Source organism: Salvia miltiorrhiza, unplaced genomic scaffold (assembly GCF_028751815.1).
Source record: "Salvia miltiorrhiza cultivar Shanhuang (shh) unplaced genomic scaffold, IMPLAD_Smil_shh original_scaffold_302, whole genome shotgun sequence".
Lineage (NCBI taxonomy): Eukaryota > Viridiplantae > Streptophyta > Magnoliopsida > Lamiales > Lamiaceae > Salvia > Salvia miltiorrhiza.
In genome coordinates this window covers 414586-435000 of record NW_026651523.1, presented here as the reverse complement: position 1 = coordinate 435000, position 20415 = coordinate 414586, and the positions used below count along the sequence as shown (strand labels likewise).

General features: G+C 36.0%; 3 protein-coding genes across 4 annotated transcripts; 1 reads left to right on the top strand and 2 right to left on the bottom strand.

Annotated features, from left to right (window-relative positions):
• Positions 1-2552: 2552 nt before the first annotated feature.
• On the top strand, positions 2553-6053 carry LOC131003958 (RCC1 domain-containing protein RUG3, mitochondrial). Of its 2 annotated transcripts, none has more exons than XM_057930530.1 (6): positions 2553-3274; positions 3731-3870; positions 4331-4525; positions 4846-4974; positions 5079-5234; positions 5476-6053. In XM_057930530.1, the coding sequence occupies exons 1-6, from the start codon at positions 2727-2729 to the stop codon at positions 5667-5669; spliced, it is 1362 nt and encodes a 453-aa protein (XP_057786513.1). In that variant the 5' UTR covers positions 2553-2726; the 3' UTR covers positions 5670-6053. The 2 variants fall into 2 exon arrangements, with proteins under 2 accessions (XP_057786513.1, XP_057786514.1); XM_057930531.1 differs by having other exon boundaries at positions 2631-3274; positions 3724-3870.
• A 4655-nt stretch (positions 6054-10708) lies between these two features.
• LOC131003956 (MDIS1-interacting receptor like kinase 1-like) lies at positions 10709-12279 on the bottom strand. The gene has a single exon (XM_057930529.1). The coding sequence runs from the start codon at positions 12217-12219 to the stop codon at positions 10987-10989; it is 1233 nt and encodes a 410-aa protein (XP_057786512.1). The 5' UTR covers positions 12220-12279; the 3' UTR covers positions 10709-10986.
• Positions 12280-17633: 5354 nt separating this feature from the next.
• LOC131003977 (36.4 kDa proline-rich protein) lies at positions 17634-19142 on the bottom strand. The gene has a single exon (XM_057930550.1). The coding sequence runs from the start codon at positions 18970-18972 to the stop codon at positions 17797-17799; it is 1176 nt and encodes a 391-aa protein (XP_057786533.1). The 5' UTR covers positions 18973-19142; the 3' UTR covers positions 17634-17796.
• Positions 19143-20415: the final 1273 nt, after the last annotated feature.

Here is a 20415-nt window from a genome sequence, read left to right as displayed (position 1 = left end):
ATTATCGAGATGCACGCTTGGCATTTATGAAAATATGGGAGGACAATTTAGGTTTTTGAGTTGTTAATCCAATCTATTCTAAGGAATACCAAACAGTTTTATGGGATTAATAACTAATAATACCAAACACCCATGTGAGATAAAAAAATCAAGACTAATCCTCACTAAATTATCAGGATAAATTTTATCCTGATTAATCCCATACTGAAAACCAAACGGGCCCTTAATGAGTTTTGTCTCATTTTTCTTTGTCATAAGTAGATCAATATACATAGGTAATAATAATTGATTAGGACAATATTTTTTTTTTTGGTAATTAGAATGAATTTTATTACCAAGTGAACAGTGTAAGCAAAACTTTACAACCAACAAACCAACAAACTACTCAAATCTATCATCTACACTAACCTTTATGACTTCAAATATTATGATTAGGACAATATTATGATACTCCCTCCGTTTTTTTATAAGTGTCCCATTTAGCTCATTTTTTTGTTTCTCAATAAGTGTTCCATTTCAAAATTTGAGAATATATTTATGACATTTTTCTTATTTTATCCTTATTTAATACTTGTATGAATGTAATAATTAGTTGTATATATGCATTTATTATGACAATTACTAAGGTTACAAATGTAAAATATCTTATTTTATTGATATGCGTATTTTGACGGCTGGGGACATTTAATAAAAAACGGAGGGAGTATCTCTTTAAATCACGTTTAATGAAGATTATTGTAATAAGGGCTTAGGTTTAATTATTTAAATTAATGACTTTTTTAGGGGTCAAATTTACTTTATAGCTTATAAATATGGTTCTTATAAGTATTTTAGAACACTCTCTTTTTACCATCTCAATTTGTAAATGTAATCCCACACAAAATATAGTGAAAATCCCGACAACTTCATGTAGATGTAGGTTTTCATGACCAAATCGGCAAATGTAAATCTGAGTGTGCTTTATCGTTTTTATTTAATCCGTTGATTCTTGTACGTAGATATTAATATCTATATTTTTTTTCTTTTAGATAAATATTTTACTATTTTTAAATGCATAAATAAATTTCATTATTTCAAAAGAGTGCGAAAAAATTATATTTATACGTATCAAAGATTGTTCTTGATGAACAATGGCTCAACACTAATTACGTGCAACATTAAAATAACATAATTAATGATATCCTTTTCGCCTTTTGAATTACATGCAAAATAAGTCTCTTGTCTAAATATTATCTTCATGACTTTATTACATAAAAACACCAAAAAGTCACAATACAAACCTCGTGTTTAACAAGGAAAATGACTCTTGATTCAAAAATTAGGCTTGCAACTATAGTCCCTAACTCGGACTTATCATAATAATAAAAATAAACCGCATAAAAAATATATCACTATTTTTATTTCATTTCATAATGTCTTGATATTTTTTTATGTCCCACACATAATTTATTGTTTTTAATAGTAATGTTCATTTTTAAAAATAATTTTTTTATAATTGTAAAAATTAAATTTGTTATATATAATGAATCATAATTAATATTTATAATGAAAAGATCCTGCTTAAAAGAATCATAAACCCTAATTATGAATTTACTAATCATAATAATTCATTATTAACTACTAAATAAAAATTAAATGCTAAAGATAAAAAATACTCTAATTCGATATAATAATTCATAAGTTAATAAAAATTATATTAAAATAGAAAGATGCATAAAAATTTAAAATTGGTACACAGTAAAACATAAAAAAAAAATGGAACACTAAATCTCAAGTGCTTTTGTTATGGTTCGCAAAATAATCAATCAAATGATTCCAATTCGATTGGATTGATCACCAAGCAAACTAAACACTCCAAATTAAAATTACTAATTATAAACTTGAATTCTGCATTACAAATTTACAAGCAACATTTATTTTAATTTTTAATTAATTAATTAAGAGTTATTGGCGCCTAAATACACTAACTTTGGGGTAGTTTGGTTTTACACATGAACTTTAAAAGATGTAAAAAAAAATACATGAACTTTAATATTGTAGCAATTTTATCATAATTAATTTCATGGCAAATTCTGGGATTGACTAAAGTTTATGTATTAGCATTACAACTTTATAGAATTGAAAAAATACCAAAATTCACTAATAGTTTGTGGATTTACAGCCAATTAACATCTCAAAAAATATGTTGTGAAATACTGATTTATAAAAAGTAATTAAAAGTTCCAAAAACTCTTTCTACACTAATAGAAAATTTGAAAGAATAAATATCTATGTATTTTGGTGAAAACTTTAAAGAGATAATAGTGTTCATTAGATAAAAAAAAGTTTTGTTAAAATCTTGATCATTCATTTTATAAGGCTCCAATTATAAAATAATTTTATCTTCATTTTAATGTTACTATTTTTGTTAGAACTATTTTAAATAATATATAAAATTTATAAAATTTTATTTTTAAATATAATATTCTAAAAAATATAGATTATAATATAATTTGGCTTGGGATATTCCCCGAACTCTACTAGTTAAACCAAGCTCTCTCAGTATTTTATTTGAATTTGGAAAGAGAAATCGCACACACAAGCTTGAATAAATAAAGCCTATATATATATACCAAATGACAATTTTAGCTCAAATTTTTGTAATTTTGTTTTGTTTTAAGCTGCTGTAAAACTAAATCGCACGCCCAGCTTAAACCCCAAAACCCCAAACCTCGCTGCCGCCGGCGATGGCCGTCCGCCGCCGCATCCTCGCGTCAATCTCTTCTTCCACCTCCCACCGCAATTGGTCGCGCTGCCTATCCACTTCCGCCACCAACTCGCCTCCTCTTATATACGACTACTCCAGCAACTCCCCAAGCACCGCCGCCGCCGAGCAATCCGTCACCCTCCAGCTCCTCTCATGGGGCCGTGGCGCCTCCGGCCAGCTCGGTGGCGGAATCGAGGAAATCAGGATATATCCGGCGCCTGTATGCACCATCATTGCCCCACCTAATTTCTCCCTCTCTCGCTCAATCCCTGGCCGTCTCCCTCAGCTGAGTGATGGTGAGCCGCCATTGGAGGTGGGGATTTCGTGCGGACTGTTCCATTCCGGTCTGCTGGTGGACGGGAAGCTGTGGATTTGGGGCAAAGGTGACGGCGGGAGGCTTGGATTCGGCCATGAGACCTCGGCTTTTGTTCCCACGCTGAACCCTAATCTGGAATCTGACGTTAGAAGCGTTGCTCTCGGCGGTCTCCATTCCGTCGCCCTCGATGTCCTTGGCCGCATATTTACTTGGTCAGTCTGTTTCGTATTGGTAGTTTAGTTTTGATTGATTTGTAGCTAATGATCAGAGGAAAATGTTCATATGTTAGCTAATTTAGTTCTGTTTACTGTGTTGATTATTTGGGAACTTGCCACTCTGAGTAATTGGCGTTTTTGAAAGAACTAAAATCTCTATAATCAGAACTCATTTTGTGGAAATCTTTAGAATTGTTCTCTCATGGTGGAAATCTTTAGAATTGTTCTCTCATGGTGGAACATCAGTCTTCTGATTCTTTCTATAGCTTAGGAGTGAGATGTTTGTCGTGGTTTGAAATACGGGTTACACTTCTGCGTATGAACGATATTTAAATTTTAAATGTGTTTGTAAAAGATATGTTGCATTGCATGTTCTGTGCACACCATCGATTTTGGATCAGGCTATACTGTTTGCAAATCTTGATACCTCGTTTTACGAAATGAAGTCTTCAGGGGTTATGGTGGATTTGGTGCCCTTGGGCATTCGGTCTATCACAGAGAGCTGTTGCCTAAAATGGTAAAAGGATCTTGGGATGAAGAAATGTGCCATATTGCAACCAGTGGTACACATACAGCTGCCATCACCAAGTCTGGTTAGCTACTTGTTCTCTCGAGGGTTTTTATTCTTGTTAAAGCGGACAAGTCCTTTTTTTCTAGGTCTTCGGGTAATTTGACTTTGTGAATTATTGAAAGCTTAAAACTATTGTATAATATGTTGACTTGTTGCTATTTTTAACCCAGTCGTCCATCATAAATAGTGTGACTTGATTCCGTTGGTTAATCCTCCTAGCATTGCACTCCCGAGTGTATGTTTATGTTGCCTCAGTGGTAGTTATCTCATCTCATTAGCTTAAATAGTATTATATGCATCATAAAAGTGGCATGAGGATAAAGAGAGAATTAATTATACCATGACCTCGTGCTGCTTGGGTTTGTCACGTCTGGATTCTGGTATTACAAGTCTGAATATACTGAGAAGTTTTAATTTACTGCTGTATTTTTCAAACTAGTTTATTGTTTCTAAATTTCTGACTATGATATTGTGAAAAAAAGGGAAACTCTATATTTGGGGGCGAGATGAAGGGGATGGTAGATTGGGCCTTGGTCCTGGTCGTGGCCCAGATTTTGCTGGTGGTCTTGGCACGCCTACTGAAGTAAAAGCAATGCCGGGGCCAGTGGCTGCTGTTTCGTGCGGTGGCTTTTTCACGATGGCATTAACTGAAGGGGGTCAGCTTTGGAACTGGGGTGGTAAGCATTCCATTTCCTAGTTTCTGATGTTATAGTTACTTCTGCTGAGAAACGTATATGCTAATGAATATGAAGATAATGTATGAAATATGAGCCTGCCTTGAATCATAGATATGGAAGAAAATTGAACCGATTCTTCATCAAGTTATTCTCCATGTTCTTAGGTGCTAGACCGAGTTGCGATGATAATTGATCCCTGAGTAATTGTGATTGCATAAACTGGAAAAAGAAGTTCAATTTACAAAAAATAACAAATTGCCAGAACCATTTAGACTTTCCAGCATAGTTGAAATTTTATGCGTAATGTCTTTCCTTGGCAGCGAACTCCAATTATGAGCTTGGTAGAGGTGACAAAATCGGTGGCTGGAAACCCCAACCTGTTCCCAGTCTCAAAGATGTTCGTTTAGTGCAAATAGCTAGTGGTGGATATCATTCTCTTGCTTTGACTGGTATGCACAAATGCGAATCTTATAACTCCAATAACTTTTTCCATATAAGTTTTAGTGGAAACTTATATGTACCTAACATTGCCATACCGTGCATACATTATCAGATAAGGGAGAAGTTCTTTCATGGGGGCATGGAGGACATGGTCAACTAGGTCACTCTTCCCTTCATAGTCGAAAAGTTCCTGAACCTGTTGAGGCCTTAGCTAATGAGAAGGTCACTTATATTGCTTGTGGAGGTTCATCATCAGCTGCTGTAACTGGTAGGAAAAACCAACTTATATCCGCACAAACGTTTTTATTGTTAATAACTTAATATGAAACAATTCTCTGAATTGCAAAATTTGATTTTTGGTCAGTCTTGGATTTCTGTTCTTTCAGTATATGGCCAATACTGTTTCTCAATTTGCAAACTCTCTTTCCGTTTCTTTTGCTTACGTAATTCGTTAGACAACTCCACAAATTATAAAGGGATTACTGAGAAAAAGTTCTTTGTTTATCCAGACAAGGGGAGGTTATACATGTGGGGCAACGCTGCAGATAGTCAACTTGGCGTTCCTGGACTTCCCGAATTTCAACCGTCACCTATTGAGGTTAAATTTCTCTCCGATGATGATGGATTAGGAGATCACAACGTGCTTTCTGTTGCTGCTGGTGCTTCTCATGCTATGTGCCTCGTTTCAAGATCAAGTTGCTAGCAGGTGAACTAACTACCCCCCTCATAAATGGTTAGCCTTAGCCGAAAATATAGGAAGGGTAGATGTTCGGTTCGTGCAAAACTTCTTGAAAGAGAATGATAAAACTCTTTTTACTCATAGCATCATAGTACATCTTTATCGGGAGAAGGCAGGAAAGAATCACTACTTTAGCAGGAACCACATTTTTCCCAAACAAACCACGTACCGCCTCTGTTTTCTCTCTACATGCTTATGGGCAATCAACTTTTTAGTCTTCAATGCACCTTATGCTGTTGAGGCATTGCTATTGTTCACAGATGTTGGATTTATAATCATATAATCCCAAATTGGTTAAGAAATTATGAAAAGTAACAAAAAGATGGTATTAGTAAGTTTGCTTGAAAAGAAGTGTGCTTGCTTTTGACTTGACCAGATTGGATCTGCAATAATCTTTTTGTACCCTACTTGCACCTTGTGTTTTTAGGAACATTTGATGTTGTGGCCCTAGATTTGATGAATGGTGTGAGCCCTGCCCATTTAAATCTCATTACTATGTTTGAGTTGTCAATTAATAATTCATTTTGAATGTCACATAAACTTGGTAGTGTTGAGCAAAATTTATTTGCCTTGAATTATACAGTAATTATATTGGACCCCTCCTATGGTATTGTGTGCTTGAAATAAAATTTAGAAGATTGGATTAAGTGTTGAATGTAACAGTTAGTATGATGACTAGTTAACCTAGTGGAGATAATAGAGAATATAATTTAAAATCATTATTTACTGAAATAAATAAAGCAACTTCTTAAAAGTTGAAAAAGTTCCAACTGCATTCATCTTTTGGATTTGCTTTGAGTAATGTGTGACATGTGTTTGGTGAAGAATGAATAAGAATTAGAAAGATAACACTCAACAATATTCGGTAGCGTGGTTAATGTTTGAGACCGAAGGTTTTGGGTTCGATTACAATGTTGCACGATCTTTAAAATTTTAAAATATTCATTTTATTAAAAAGATTATGTCTTATTTTCTTAAAAAATAATACTCCATCCGTCCCGCGAAGTGTGATCCACTTTTCTTTTTGGGTTGTCCCACGAAACTTGACCTGTTTCTAAAAATAGCAAAAAATTTATCATTTATTCACCTTTTCACCTACCACACTTAACGTACAAAATATTAATTTCTTATTTTCCGTGCCGAAAAGAAATGGGTCACGCTTCATGGGACGGAGGGAGTACTTATTTTCTTCCTCAATGTGAGATTTGGAATAGACAGATTGATATTTGGATCCAAAATTTGTTGCGCCCATTTTTATAAATAAAGCTAATACCTATGATGCACGGATTCTTCAAAAATTAGCATGTACGACGAATCGGATTCTTTTAGAGTGCGATTCTCTCGGATTCTCGTTGGATTCGCACCCGATTCGCCACGTGGCGTATCTTTTAAAACAATTTATAAAAATAAACCGGATTCGCAAATTCAATAGGCGAAATTCACGTGTCTCGTGCACGGAACGCCTACACAAGGTTATTTTGATAATTTTATTTTCAGTTATGACTTATATATTGGACTAATAATATTTGAATCGTTATATTGTTGTTCAATTAACTTATATAATTGAAAATGCTTAACTTTTGGGTAAAATAAAATATAAATTACATATAATTAATTTAAAAAAATTTAAATTGTATATATTTTATAAGCATTATATATCATAAAATTTTAATAATTAGATATACCGCATCTCCGTACCTATGCAACACAGGCTAAAACTTATCATCTTCTTCACGGCCAAGAAATGCCACACCGATTCTTGTTCTATTTGACTATATTGTGAGTCTGTGACTAGTCATAAATTGATCAACTAGAAAAAATAAAATATAAAATTGATCCCTTAATTTTTTTTTATTATTCTAGATAGAAAATGATGTAACTAGTTTTACTATTTTCTCCATACTTTAGTTAGTTTTACTAGCTAAATCTTTTTTTAATCAAATATTTAAAATGAATCATTTTTTTTATTTGATCAGATAAAATATGTTTGGATAAAAAATATGTTCGGATAAAAAAAAGTTAAATATTTTTAAAAAATGATTTATTTTTATTTTTTTTCAATTTAAAAAAAGGATTTAGTTAGTGTTATTGTTTTCTCTACATTGCAATTTTTTTATGAAGATCAAAAAATTACAAAAAAAACTATAATGTGGAGAAAATAATAAAATTAAATATTTTTTTATTTTGAACCTAAATTTTAAATAAAATAAAATTTTAAAGTATTTAATTATTTTTTTATCTAGACATATTTTATCCAAATAGACAATTATTATTTCAAATAACACTACATTTATAACTAAACCTTATATATTTATTTAGGTTCTAGCTCCCCCTCCCCATTTCGAAATTCAAATAAATCAATTATTAAAGTATTTAATTATTTTTTATCCGGATACATTTAATTCAAATAGTATTATTATTTCAAATAACCCTACATTTATAATTAAACCGTGTATATATTTATTTAGCTTCTAGCTCCCTCTCTCCATTTCGAAATTCGAATAACCTATGTTTCAAATTTATTTTATTTATATTTATTTATTTACTCTCCCTCTCTCTCTCTCTCTCTCTCTCTCTCTCTCTCTCTCTCTCTCTCTCTCTCTCTCTCTCTCTCATCATTTAACGTGTATTTCAATTTTCACAGCACAAGCAAACAACGTATACACAAACTTACAAGAGGCAGCACCCTACTCTAGCTAAAACCTTTTAGTTATAGGAAATTCTAGCCATACAAATAAAAATATGGAAATAATAGCATTTTTGACTGAAATACCCTTTTAATGTGTAACAATATAAAATACTCTATTACACACATTTTATAAGCGAAAAAGTGTGTAACAGTGTAAAATACACTGTTACACACTTTTTCGCAATCACACACTTTTACGTAATTACACATTTTTGAGAAAAAGTGTGTAACATTGTAAAATACACTATTACACGATTTTTGAAAAAATGTGTAACAGTGTATTTTACACTGTTACACACTTTTTTGCAATTACACATTTTTACGTTATTACACACTTTTCCGAAAAAGTGTGTAACAGTATTAAGGGTATAATTGTACATTTACATTAAAAAAGGCTAGTTTTTCCATATTTTTATTTGGGTGGACATTTTTTCCTTTTCTTATCCAAGAAGTGCTAATTGAGCCCATTAACTCAACTTACAAATCTTTACTTGAAAGTGAGAGAAAATAAAAAGGGCAGAGATAATTTATTACAAGTAAAAGGCCTATAGAGAGAGAAGAGATCCCATTGGCTGATGCTCTCAAATGGGGCCCACTATCACCGACACCGGCAAGCATGTGCAAACCCCCGCTGCTATGCGTGCGCCCATAAATGATTGTAATTTTGTAATGCCTTCCTTTTTTATTTTTATTTTTATTTTTTTTCCTTTTCACTAATTTAAAAATAAATATTCCTTCCCTTAATAAGTAAATAAATACTCCATCACCAAAACCTTTTTGATTCTTATTTTTGTGCTTTTGAGTAATATATAAAAGGATTACTCTTTTTACACTTTTGTGTTGGATCTTTGAAAGTAGTCATTGAACTTTGGTGGAAATAGATTCTCAACATTTAAAAATAAAAATTGTATTTGGGAATCTTGAAAGGAATATGCATTGTGATTTGTAATAAAATGACATAACAATATTACAAATAAAGCAACAAATAATATTCATGGTTACAATCTTTTTTTTTTGGGGGAGAGATTTTTTAGGAAAAAGGAGAATCGATAGTGATTTCTCATTTCTTTCGTGAGGAAAATGTTTTATTAATTGAGCTGTGCTTCGATGTCAGTAAATATAAATCTGATGGTGTGTGGATAAAGAATAAGGTTCGCGTACGATAATATTATATTATTATTAGATAAGAAGCCAGTCTAATGACTAGAGGAAAAATGTTTTATTAATTGAACTGTGCTTCGATGTCAGCAAATATAAATCTGATGGAGTGCGTATAATGAATAAGGTTCGTGTACGACAATATTATATTATCGTTATTAGATAAGATGTTTAGAAACCTAGTAAACATGTAAATATAGATCGTATATAAATAGATAGACATGTAGGCTTTATTTGGATTATGTTAGGTGTATCTACACATAACACATGCGGCGCATAGGCGTCCCAGCAATTAATTAAGAAATGCAATTTGCATGCCCTAGCTAGCTTCCTATTTCCTAACCCCATTAATTCAAATTAAATTATTGTGATCTACAAAGTTTTTGATTTATAAATGCTACAAAGTGGTGCTTCAATTTTGTAAATGTGAACGTTCCGATATGTTCTTCACCAATTCAATTAATTTCAATAAATACACGATTTGTACATATGAAAAGGAATTAATGTATCAAAATAGTGGCTTTCATTTATATTGATAGCTATAACAATTAAAAATAAACAATTTTTGACTTAAAACACTATTTTGTCATTAATTCACAACTAAAGTTTCGTGATCGTAAATTATAGGCAAAATAGGGTCAACTCACGATCTTTATGGTTGTAAATTGTAGGTAGAATAAGATTAATTTACAATTAAGAATTTTTTTAATCGTAAGATACAGGTAAAATAAAGTAAATTCACAATTAAGAACTTTTGATTACTAATTATAGATAAAATATGGTCAATTTATGATTAATGAATTTTGTGGTTGTTCATTATTATAATACATAAGGGTAAATTTGTAAGTGTTGATGTTTTGTTTTTTATTATTATTATTATTTTTTTAATTCATTTTAATAACTTTTTTTATTAGCTCACTCAATAAAAGGACACAACAATTACCTCAAATTATTTGAGAAAAAAAAAACACATATTTACAAGAGTTCGAATTCTACCGTTTTCTTCCTTGAGAACTACACGTCACTTAATTTGTCTAATTATAAGTTATGTAACTATAGAATATTAAGTCGAATTTCAACTACACAAGTTTTCCAATTTAGTTGAAAGATATAAAGCGATGAAGACAAAAATTTATTTCAAAGCCAACAACATATTCAACAAAATATGAAATTTTAAAAAAAAAATTAACATAGATTCCCACTCTTTCTATTCTATACAATACTATTACAAACTATATGAATCCTATGCAACACATGATTTAATAATCAGTTTTCTCTATCTCATTTTTTTCTTTTGCAGTATCTCTACTTTCTTGTAATTTTCTTTCAATTTCTGGTTATTACATCTTGTGTTGCATAGTATAGCCGGTTAATAATAGCAACCGTTATAATTCAAAACAAAAAAAAAGACAAAAAAAAAATATGAAAAATCAATCAATCCAAAGAATTGTGGAATCCGTTGCACTGATACGCCGGCCTCGAGAGCTGCTCTCCGGCGCTGTCGGGGCACGCCGCCAGCCCCAGCGGCGGCGCCGCCATGCAATTATACGACACGCACACCGCCGCCGCCTCCGGCAGCGCGGACCCCACCCCCAACGGGAACCCCGTCAGGTAGTTATGCTGGAGGTAGAGCGTCTTCATGGTGCCCGCCGCCACGCTCGCGGCGTACTCCGCCGCCACGCCGCCGCTCAGCCGGTTGTTGTTGAGGAACAGCGTCTCCACCCCGGCCAGCGCCGCCGTCACCTCCCCGGAGAGGAAGTTGTGGCTCAGGTCCACCGTCGATCCCGCCACCGCCTCCCACGGCGGCGACTCCGGCAGCCCTCCGGAGAAATTGTTCCGTTGGAGGAGGAGCGACGTCACGCCGCGGCGGAGCAGCGGGCCCGGGACGGGCCCGCTCAGCTCGTTCATGCTCAGGTCCACGTAGGCGAGGTCGCTCAACGGGTCCAGCGCGGATCCGCTGAGCGACCCCCGCAGGCGGTTGTTCGCCGCCGAGAGGTACCGGAGCGCCGCCGGCAATTTCGCCGGCAACTCGCCGGTGAGGAGGTTGCTGCTCAGGTCGAGGTGGAGGAGCTGCGGCGGGAGGTCGCCGGGGAATTCGCCGGTGAGGCGGTTCCCGGCGAGGACGAGGATCTTGAGCTGGGGCGCCGCCGCGAGCGGCGGCGGGACGGCGCCGGAGAGGCGGTTGCGGCTGAGGTCGAGGGTGTGGAGGGCCGGGAGGCGGAGGATCTCCGGCGGGATGGCGCCGGTGAGGCGGTTTCCGGCGAGGGAGATGACCCGGAGGCGGCGGAGGGCGGCGAGCTCCGGCGGGATGGGGCCGGTGACAATGCCGGCGAAGAGGATGAGCTGGGTGAGGGCGGCGAGGCGGGCGATGGCCGCGGGGAGCGTGCCGGCGAGGCCGGGGGAGTCGGAGAGGCCGGTGCCGAGGGTGAGGATGGTGACGCGGGAGGCGGAGCAGGTGACGCCGGCGAAGGAGGAGCAAGGGTCGGCGTCGGCGGCGGAGGAGAAGTCCCAAGTGGAGAAGAATTGGGCGGCGGAGGTGATGTCGGTGAGGGAGTTCTTGATATCACGGAGGGCGGCGACGTCGGCGGGGTGGGTGGCGCTGTGTGAGTGTGTGAAGAGGAGGAGGAGGAATACAAGGTTTGCTAACGGCAGCCACCGTTTGGCCATATTCTTGAAAATGTAGTGAGGGAGAGAGAGAGAGAGGGGAGAGGGATGGGGTTTTAAAATGATAGTGAGGGAGTGTAACTGTATAACTACATTTTGTGATAGCGAGGGTGGCTTTGGATCCCACGTGGCACCATAAATAAATTACTCTCGGTATCCCAATAAAAATGACTCGTTTTTTATTTTAGGGTTAAGTATCAATTTAGCCCCTAACGTAGAGGCCCCTGTAGCCAATACAACCCTATGCGCAGGGGTGTCTCAACTAAACCCCTAAGGTCCATGTTTTGCGTCAAGTAAACCCCTCCGTCTAACGGAGAGTTAACTCCGTCCGAATTTTAATTTTTTTTTATTTTTTTTATTTTGTGGGGCCCACCATTAAGGGCAAAACATGTTCTCCCTCTCGGTCTCCCTCCTGCTGCCGCCTCCAGACGGCAGCGCCGCCACCGGAGCCGGCGGCCCTGCCTCCTCTCCCTTCCCCCTTCTTCCTATCTCCCTTCTTCCCTCATCTCTCGCCCCCTTCGACCTCTCTCCCTCTCTCTCGTTCTCCCTCTGTTTTCTCCTCACCACAGCTGCGCCTAGCCGCCACCGCCTCTCACCAATCGTCGGCGACAACAGCAGCGTCGCCGCGGCGCCTCACTCTTCCCCTCTTCGTTCTCCCCATCTCGCCTCTCTCTCCTTCTGATTCCACAGGAAATCCCCAATTTCTCAATCCCTAATATCTCTTCGGTCTAAATTCCGGCAAGCCGCGGCGCCTCACTCTTTCCCTCTTCGTTCTCCCCATCTCGCCTCTCTCTCCTTCTGATGCCACAGGAAATCCCCAATTTCTCAATCCCTAATATCTCTTCGCTCTAAATTCCGGCAAGCCGATTCACCCCCACTACCACCTGCGATTCTTCCTCTTCGTATCACGGCCGAAACCGCTGCCCCCTTCCTCCTCCATGGACCTGTCGAACACAGCCCAAACATCCCCGTATCAAGATTAAACTTGTAAGTTTTTATTTCATTCTTCCGTCTTTGTTCCAAGTGATCGATCGATGTAAAGGTCCATATGTCTATCATCTGTGACATGATTTTGTTATGATATCTATCTGAAAATAGATTGTGGTTTCTTCAAATTGTCCTTATGCAGTGACAATGGGTTTCGGTGATGGATTTGACAATGGGTCGCCGACGATTGGTGAGAGGCGGTGGCGGTTGGGCGCAGCTGTGGTGAGGAGAAAACAGAGGGAGAACGAGAGAGAGGGAGAGAGGTCGAAGGGGGCGAGAGATGAGGGAAGAAGGGAGATAGGAAGAAGGGGGAAGGGAGAGGAGGCAGGGCCGCCGGCTCCGGTGGCGGCGCTGCCGTCTGGAGGCGGCAGCAGGAGGGAGACCGAGAGGGAGAACATGTTTTGCCCTTAATGGTGGGCCCCACAAAAAAAAAATTTAAAATTCGGACGGAGTTAACTCTCCGTTAGACGGAGGGGTTTACTTGACGCAAAACATGGACCTTAGGGGTTTAGTTGAGACACCCCTGCGCATAGGGTTGTATTGGCTACAGAGGCCTCTACGTTAGGGGCTAAATTGATACTTAACCCTTTATTTTACACCGTCTCACAAAAAATAAATTAAGTTTATAAAAGAAAATATTTAGTTCTTGCAAATGAGTTAGCCCTATAAATTTATACATTAACCTTAATTTTCGTGTGCTGAAAACCAGTGAGTTGTTTTTAATGAGACTGATGGAGTATTTAGTGAATGACGATCTATTTGAAATTCAGTATATCACATTTGTTGTTTTACTTTTAATTCTTTATATTTTTTTCTTCAATTTCAATTTTTTATGTTTTAATTTAGTTTTATGGTTATTAACTGGAGTTTATTTCATTCAATTAGTGTGTATAATTATTTTTTTATCATTTAATTTCAATTTTAATTCATTATTAAGGTTTATAAATCTAAAGTTAAGATATAGTAATATGTTTTTCTTTTGTAAATTTTAATTTTAACAAAAAATCCCTCCGTCACACTCTAATATGTTTCATTTCTTTTGGACATTGAGATTAAGAAATTTATTTTTAGCAGGAAAGTGATGTGGTCTATACCAAATTAAGTACATTAATTTCTACTCAAAATGAAAAACGAGCTTATTCTAATGGGACGTCCAAAAAAAAAAATGAGCCTATTAGAATAAGACAAATGAAGTAAAATTTAAATATAATTTATAATATTAAATATCATTAAAATAATAAATTTCATAGATCCTTTGAGTGATTTAGTGTGCGATTTAGTGTGCGTGAGGGTGGGTGTATGAATTATAATTCAAAATTATCCGTCTCACTTTAATCATCCACATTGTTTTTTCATAAATATTAAGAAAATATAATTAATGTTGTTTGAAAATGTACTCTTATATATTATTTCATATATTATCTTCACAAATATTAAATTAAGTTATCTTAGTAAAAAAATTAATGCAATTTAAATTTTAAAAGTGAATTATATTTTGACATATTTCAGAAAGAAATAGGGGATTATCAAATAATAATGAATAATCTATCCATCCACGAAAAATTTAACATAATTTTCTTTTTGATTTGTCCATAAAAATTTGTCATTCTCATTTATAGTATAGTGAGGTCCATATAAATTTATTCAAATTTAAAGTGAGATCTCTATTGAACTAATAACTTCATTTACATTTTATTAAGTGTTAATATTCGTGTTAAGAGATGATAATTTTTTTTATGAACGGGAAGTAGTATCATTCAATGTTAGTAATTGGATTAATTGGCTATTATTTTGTACCTCATGTGTTGTTGGCCGACCTATTCAAGTTTGCCAAAATAAATCAAATATTATGACAGTATGTTGCATGTTATGCCGTATAATAATAAAATTGTTGGTGTGTTTGAGGGAAAATATCCAAATAAATCTGGACCAATTTCAATTGTTTGTACATGAAGAAGACTATGTGGTTTCATGAGGTGTGTTTGAACAGGCTTTATTAAATTAAATGTAGTTGTGGATGTGTAAGAGATTTACAGAGTGGAATTTTTCTGACATGGCACTTGGGAGTTAGCAGCAACAGCTAACTAGATTTTGACCATAAAATGTAGTCGCAATCGCATCTTCTTTTTCACTACTAAATTATTACTAATTCAAATGTTTTGCAACCTTTCTATATTGAAATCTTATAAGTACTCTTTTTGTCTTCTAATAAGTAATTTTATTGGGGGTATTTTTTTTAATTGATAAATTTATCATAAAAGAAAAAAATAATAATAGAAAAATTCTTTAAATGCCTCATTTATTTTCTCTCATTACATACAAAAGAAAATTTCATTATTTTTCATTCATTGAGATGAAGAACGCGAGCCAAAACACAAAATACGGAAACGAAAATTAATAACATCGGATGTATGTGATTCGACTTTTATGAATCTACATTCACGGAAGGTCAACAACGATCAATTCACTATCTTGTTTGTGTCTTGTTACTTCTGTCTTATATTCTATCCGTCTCTAAAAAGTAGTCTTAGAAATGAAGAACACAAGTTTTAAGAAAAGTGATTGAGTGTATTATGTGTGGAGAAAGCCATAAAATGGTATCATCTAAGGGGCCGTATTAATAATGATAATTAATTATATTGTGAGCGGAGAAAAGAGTCCATCATTTGATAGAATAGGTAAACAAATTGATATATCGAGAATAATATGCCTTGGAGTAGTATCTATAAATGAAAAAGAATTACTCTATTTTTTCTGGACATACCAAAATGACAATTATTTTTTATGGATGGAGAAAATATGTATATAAGTGAGCACAGGAAAATAAAGAAAATGTTACATTTACTTAGTGAGAATGTAGGTAGACACAATATAATAGGCGGATGAGATCGATCCACTTCAAATATGAATGAAGTTGTATGGACTATACTATTATAAATGGAAGTGACAATTTTTTTTTGAACGGATTAAAAAGAAAATTATGATAAATTTTTTGTGAATAGATTGAAAAGGAAATTATAGCAAACTTTTTGTGGACGGAGGGAGCAAGAAATTTTGTTCTAATCAAGTCATGTAACACAAATTCGAATTAGAAATTAATAGTAATATAAAACAATTGGAACTTCTACTCACTAAATTGAAGTTGTAAGATTTTTGGGATCAGAATTTCACTGGGCGTAAGATTTTATACTTTTGTTGGGCTAAGCCCAAATTCATTTTTGGGCTGCTCATCACATAAATATCAAATAAAGAGTGCTTCACATTCAAATATTGTTTCTTCGATTAGCCCAGATCGAATTGAATAAAGATTTCGATTAATCACTTTTCTCTTATAAAAGATAAGATAAAAAAAATCAAAGGTGCAAGTGGTTTAGTTTAATTTGATATTAATAAATTCTTAAGCTTTGGTTTGATTCGAATTTTAGTAATCTTTTGATCCATATTTTGAATTTGAGACTGACGTCAGAACACAAATCACAATTTACAAGTTTATTTCCACATGAAATTCTTGATAATTATACTAAAAAAAATAACAAGTTCTAACACCTAATTGCAACTTTTTTTTTTCTGAGGGGGAAAAGGTGTAACTTCATTAAGAAATGTCATTAGTTACAATATTGCAACTACTAAATGCACCTTTAAGCTGCTTAATTATTTATAAGGTGGCATGTATTAGCAAATTTATCCCATTAATAATTCAGATGATGATTATTCACAAGCATTAAGGGAAAATTAGTTTAGAATTAAAAAGACTCACTCCATCTTTGGGCCTATTGTATTCCTAAATATTTAAATCAGCATGTGTCAATAACTAGTCAAATGAAACATGTGAATAATATATAAATATAGCCTCCCCCATAAAAAATAAATAAATATAGGCATCGGTGAAAATGCGAAAATGCCAAAAATTCATAATTTATCACTGACATCACTGGAAAAGATTGACGACCCATAAATTTCAAGGATTAAATATTATATACTTATTAGGAAAATGTGAAGCTTTTTGTGCATAGCAAATAATCAAGCGGGCTTCAATAATTCTTATTTTTATTTTTTTTGAGGGAATTGGCTTCAATAATTCACTTTTTTTAGCGAAATTCAATAATTCTTGATTGTACAATATGACTCTTTTTTTTTGTGCATCAAAACTCAAGTAAAAAAAAAGAATATATAGTTTTCAACTAAGAGAAAAAAAACAAAAAAAAAACATGTAAATTGCTGCAACAATTATTCAACTATTCAACGAAAGAGTAGGAAAATGTGAAGTTTTTTGTGTATAGCAAATAATCAAGCGGGCTTCAATAATTCTTGATTGTACAATGTGACTATTATATACACATTTTTTTTTATTTGCATCAAAATTCAAGTAAAACAAGAAAAGAATATAGTTTCCCTTTTCAACTAAGAGAAAAATAAAAATAAAACATGTAAATTGCTGCAACAATTATTCAACAAAGAGTAGTACTCAGAAACTGAAATATTACAATTCAAACTCATAAAAAAAGTAAACAAAAAAAAAGATAATCCCTAACACAACATAGGAAACTCATTCTCCTTTTTTTTTTCTTGCATGAGTAAAAGTAACATAGAAGTTCAAGCAGAGCATTGGAAGTCAGAAGGTGGGGTTTTTCCACAATCGATGAGGAGTTGAAGAGCAATGGGAATGATGATGTTGATGTTGAGAAGCTTAGCTTTAATGGTGGTGCAAAGGCAGAGTGCTGCGTCTAAGTCTAGCAGCCCACTAAGAACTGGGCAGCATGCATCTTTGGCGCTGCTGCCGATGCCTATGTGGATTAGCCCACCCAATACATCCACACATGCATCTAGTTTTAGTGTGGGGCACGTGCCTTGCCCTTCCGGTGGCGGCGGTAGCGGTGGCGGCGGCGGGCATGGGGTTCCGGGTGGTGGGGTGATGGGAGTGATCGGTGGGGGCGGGTTCGGGGTGACAACGGGTGGTTCGGGCTCGTGGGGTGGCGGTTTGGGGATGATCGGGGGGTAGACGACCGGTGGTTCGGGCTCGTGGGGAGGCGGTTTGGGGATGACCGGGGGTTGGATGACCGGTGGTTTCGGGCCGTGGGGTGGTGGTTTGGGGATGATCGGTGGGTGGACGACGGGTGGTTCGGGCTCGTGGGGAGGCGGTTTAGGGATGGTCGGGGGGTGGACGACGGGCGGTTCGGGCTCGTGGGGAGGCGGTTTAGGGATGGTCGGGGGGTGGACGACGGGCGGTTTAGGGTAGTGGGGTGGCGGTTTAGGGATGGTCGGGGGGTGGACGACGGGCGGTTTAGGGTAGTGGGGTGGCGGTTTAGGGATGGTCGGGGGGTGGACGACGGGCGGTTTAGGGTAGTGGGGTGGCGGTTTAGGGATGATCGGGGGGTGGACGACGGGTGGTTTGGGGTAGTGGGGCGACGGATGAGTGGGCGGAGGGTGGACGACGGGTGGTTTAGGCGCGTGCGAAGGTGGTTTCGGGTGTTTCGGAGGGTGGAGAGTGGGTGGCTTAGGCACATGTGGTGGTGCTTTAGGTGTATGAGATGGAGGTTTGGGAATGTGGGGTGGAGGTTTCGGCCGATGCGGCGGTGGGCACGGTGGTGGTTTGGAGGTGGAAGGCGGCGGCTTGGCGGCCGGAGGCTTGATCTTTGGTGGGCGTTTGGGTGGCAGCTTGGGAGGTCTTGAAGGACTTGGGTATGGACAATATGGGCATGCTAGAGAGAGATGCAAAATCCCCAAATTGAGCACAAGAATTAGGGCTTGGATGGTGTTGAACTTAGCCATGATTATGAGAGTACCTATGGATGTGTTGCAACCATTCTTTTATAGACAAAATGAAGTCACCAAAACTATGTGCTATCCTAGATTGTCTAGAAAAAAGCACAACGTGCCTACTCTTTTATCAGTATTATATCTTCAGAGTCGAAATCTTGATAGTAAAAATTACGAGTTCAGATAACAACAAACTTACTAAAAACTACGCACATAAATAACATTCGACCAAAATTCCTCTCTATCAAAATTACACGACGAGATCCCAGTATCAATAATTACACCGAAACGTGTTTTTACACGATAATATATTCGATCCGACTCAACTCGACTCGACTCGGCTCAGATTGAGCAAGGTGCATGTAATTAACCCATGATTGACTAGTCTTGAAGAAATGCAGAAGTGGGCCCAAAATTGAAGCTTTGCAGCTGCAAAGTTTTTAACATTTTGTGGCTATTGAACCCGTGATTGGTCAAATTCAAATATATATATGTTATATATAATATAGAGTGAATGCATAAAATTCCCAATATATCTTAAATGGGCCAATAAAATTACCTCAAGTTCCAAAAGTATTGCTGCTGCATGTGAACTTACAAGATTACAAAAGGGAATCTTGGTTTGTGTAAAATTACAAAGATTTTGGTGTCACAAGAAGCCATTGTTTCACAAGAATGCAAAAAAAATCTTATCCTTTGTCGACAAGTTGTGGATCATGAGAGAGAGAAAAATTGCCATAATTAGCGTGAAATGCGTCGACTCTATTGAATCCACTATGTGCTTATGTTTGTAGCAAAATGTGAAAAATTAGAGATTAAAAAACATGTATATATTCTTCAATCATTGAGTATATATTTAGTATTTACGATAATGGGTGCACGATGGCAAACATCAATTAAGTAGAAAAGGCAATTAAACTTGTATAAGATGTGTTAGTAGGTTATATTGATAAGGTGTCGGGTTGAATATTTGAAGGATAAAATGATTTGAAAGATTTAAAATTAATCGAGTCGTTAAAGTAAATGAAAAATTAGTTAGGGTTATTTTAAAATATTCGATCTGTCACTCAAAATAAATGTCTTCTAAGTGTTAGTTGTTTTAAAAAGAAATATTCAGATTTTTCGTAAGATTTTTACAATCAAATTATGCGATCTCTATTCCAATGTCACTCATTTATGTGACTTTTACATTTATTTTTCCAATGAGAATAGTCTAAGATGTGTTGTAGAGTATATTGATAAAGTGTCAGGTTGAATATTTGAAGGATAATATAATTCGATAAATTTAAAATTAATCGGAGTTGTTAAAGTAAATAAAAAATTAGCTGGGATTATTTTAAAATATTCAATCTATCACTCAAAATAAATGCCTTCTAAATGTTAGTTGTCTTAAAATGAAATATCTTGACTTCCCTAAGATTTTTACAATCACATTATACCTGTCCTGTGAAATTA

What these genes read in the sequence shown, in the direction of transcription:
- LOC131003958 (XM_057930530.1), top strand. Translation starts at nt 2,727, where the DNA reads ATGGCCGTCCGCCGCCGCATCCTCGCGTCAATCTCTTCTTCCACCTCC. An exon ending in AGCTGCCATCACCAAGTCTG is followed by an intron (nt 3,871 to 4,330) that starts GTTAGCTACTTG and finishes TGTGAAAAAAAG; the next exon opens with GGAAACTCTATATTTGGGGG. An exon ending in TCATTCTCTTGCTTTGACTG is followed by an intron (nt 4,975 to 5,078) that starts GTATGCACAAAT and finishes ATACATTATCAG; the next exon opens with ATAAGGGAGAAGTTCTTTCA.
- LOC131003956 (XM_057930529.1), bottom strand. Translation starts at nt 12,219, where the DNA reads ATGGCCAAACGGTGGCTGCCGTTAGCAAACCTTGTATTCCTCCTCCTC.
- LOC131003977 (XM_057930550.1), bottom strand. Translation starts at nt 18,972, where the DNA reads ATGGCTAAGTTCAACACCATCCAAGCCCTAATTCTTGTGCTCAATTTG.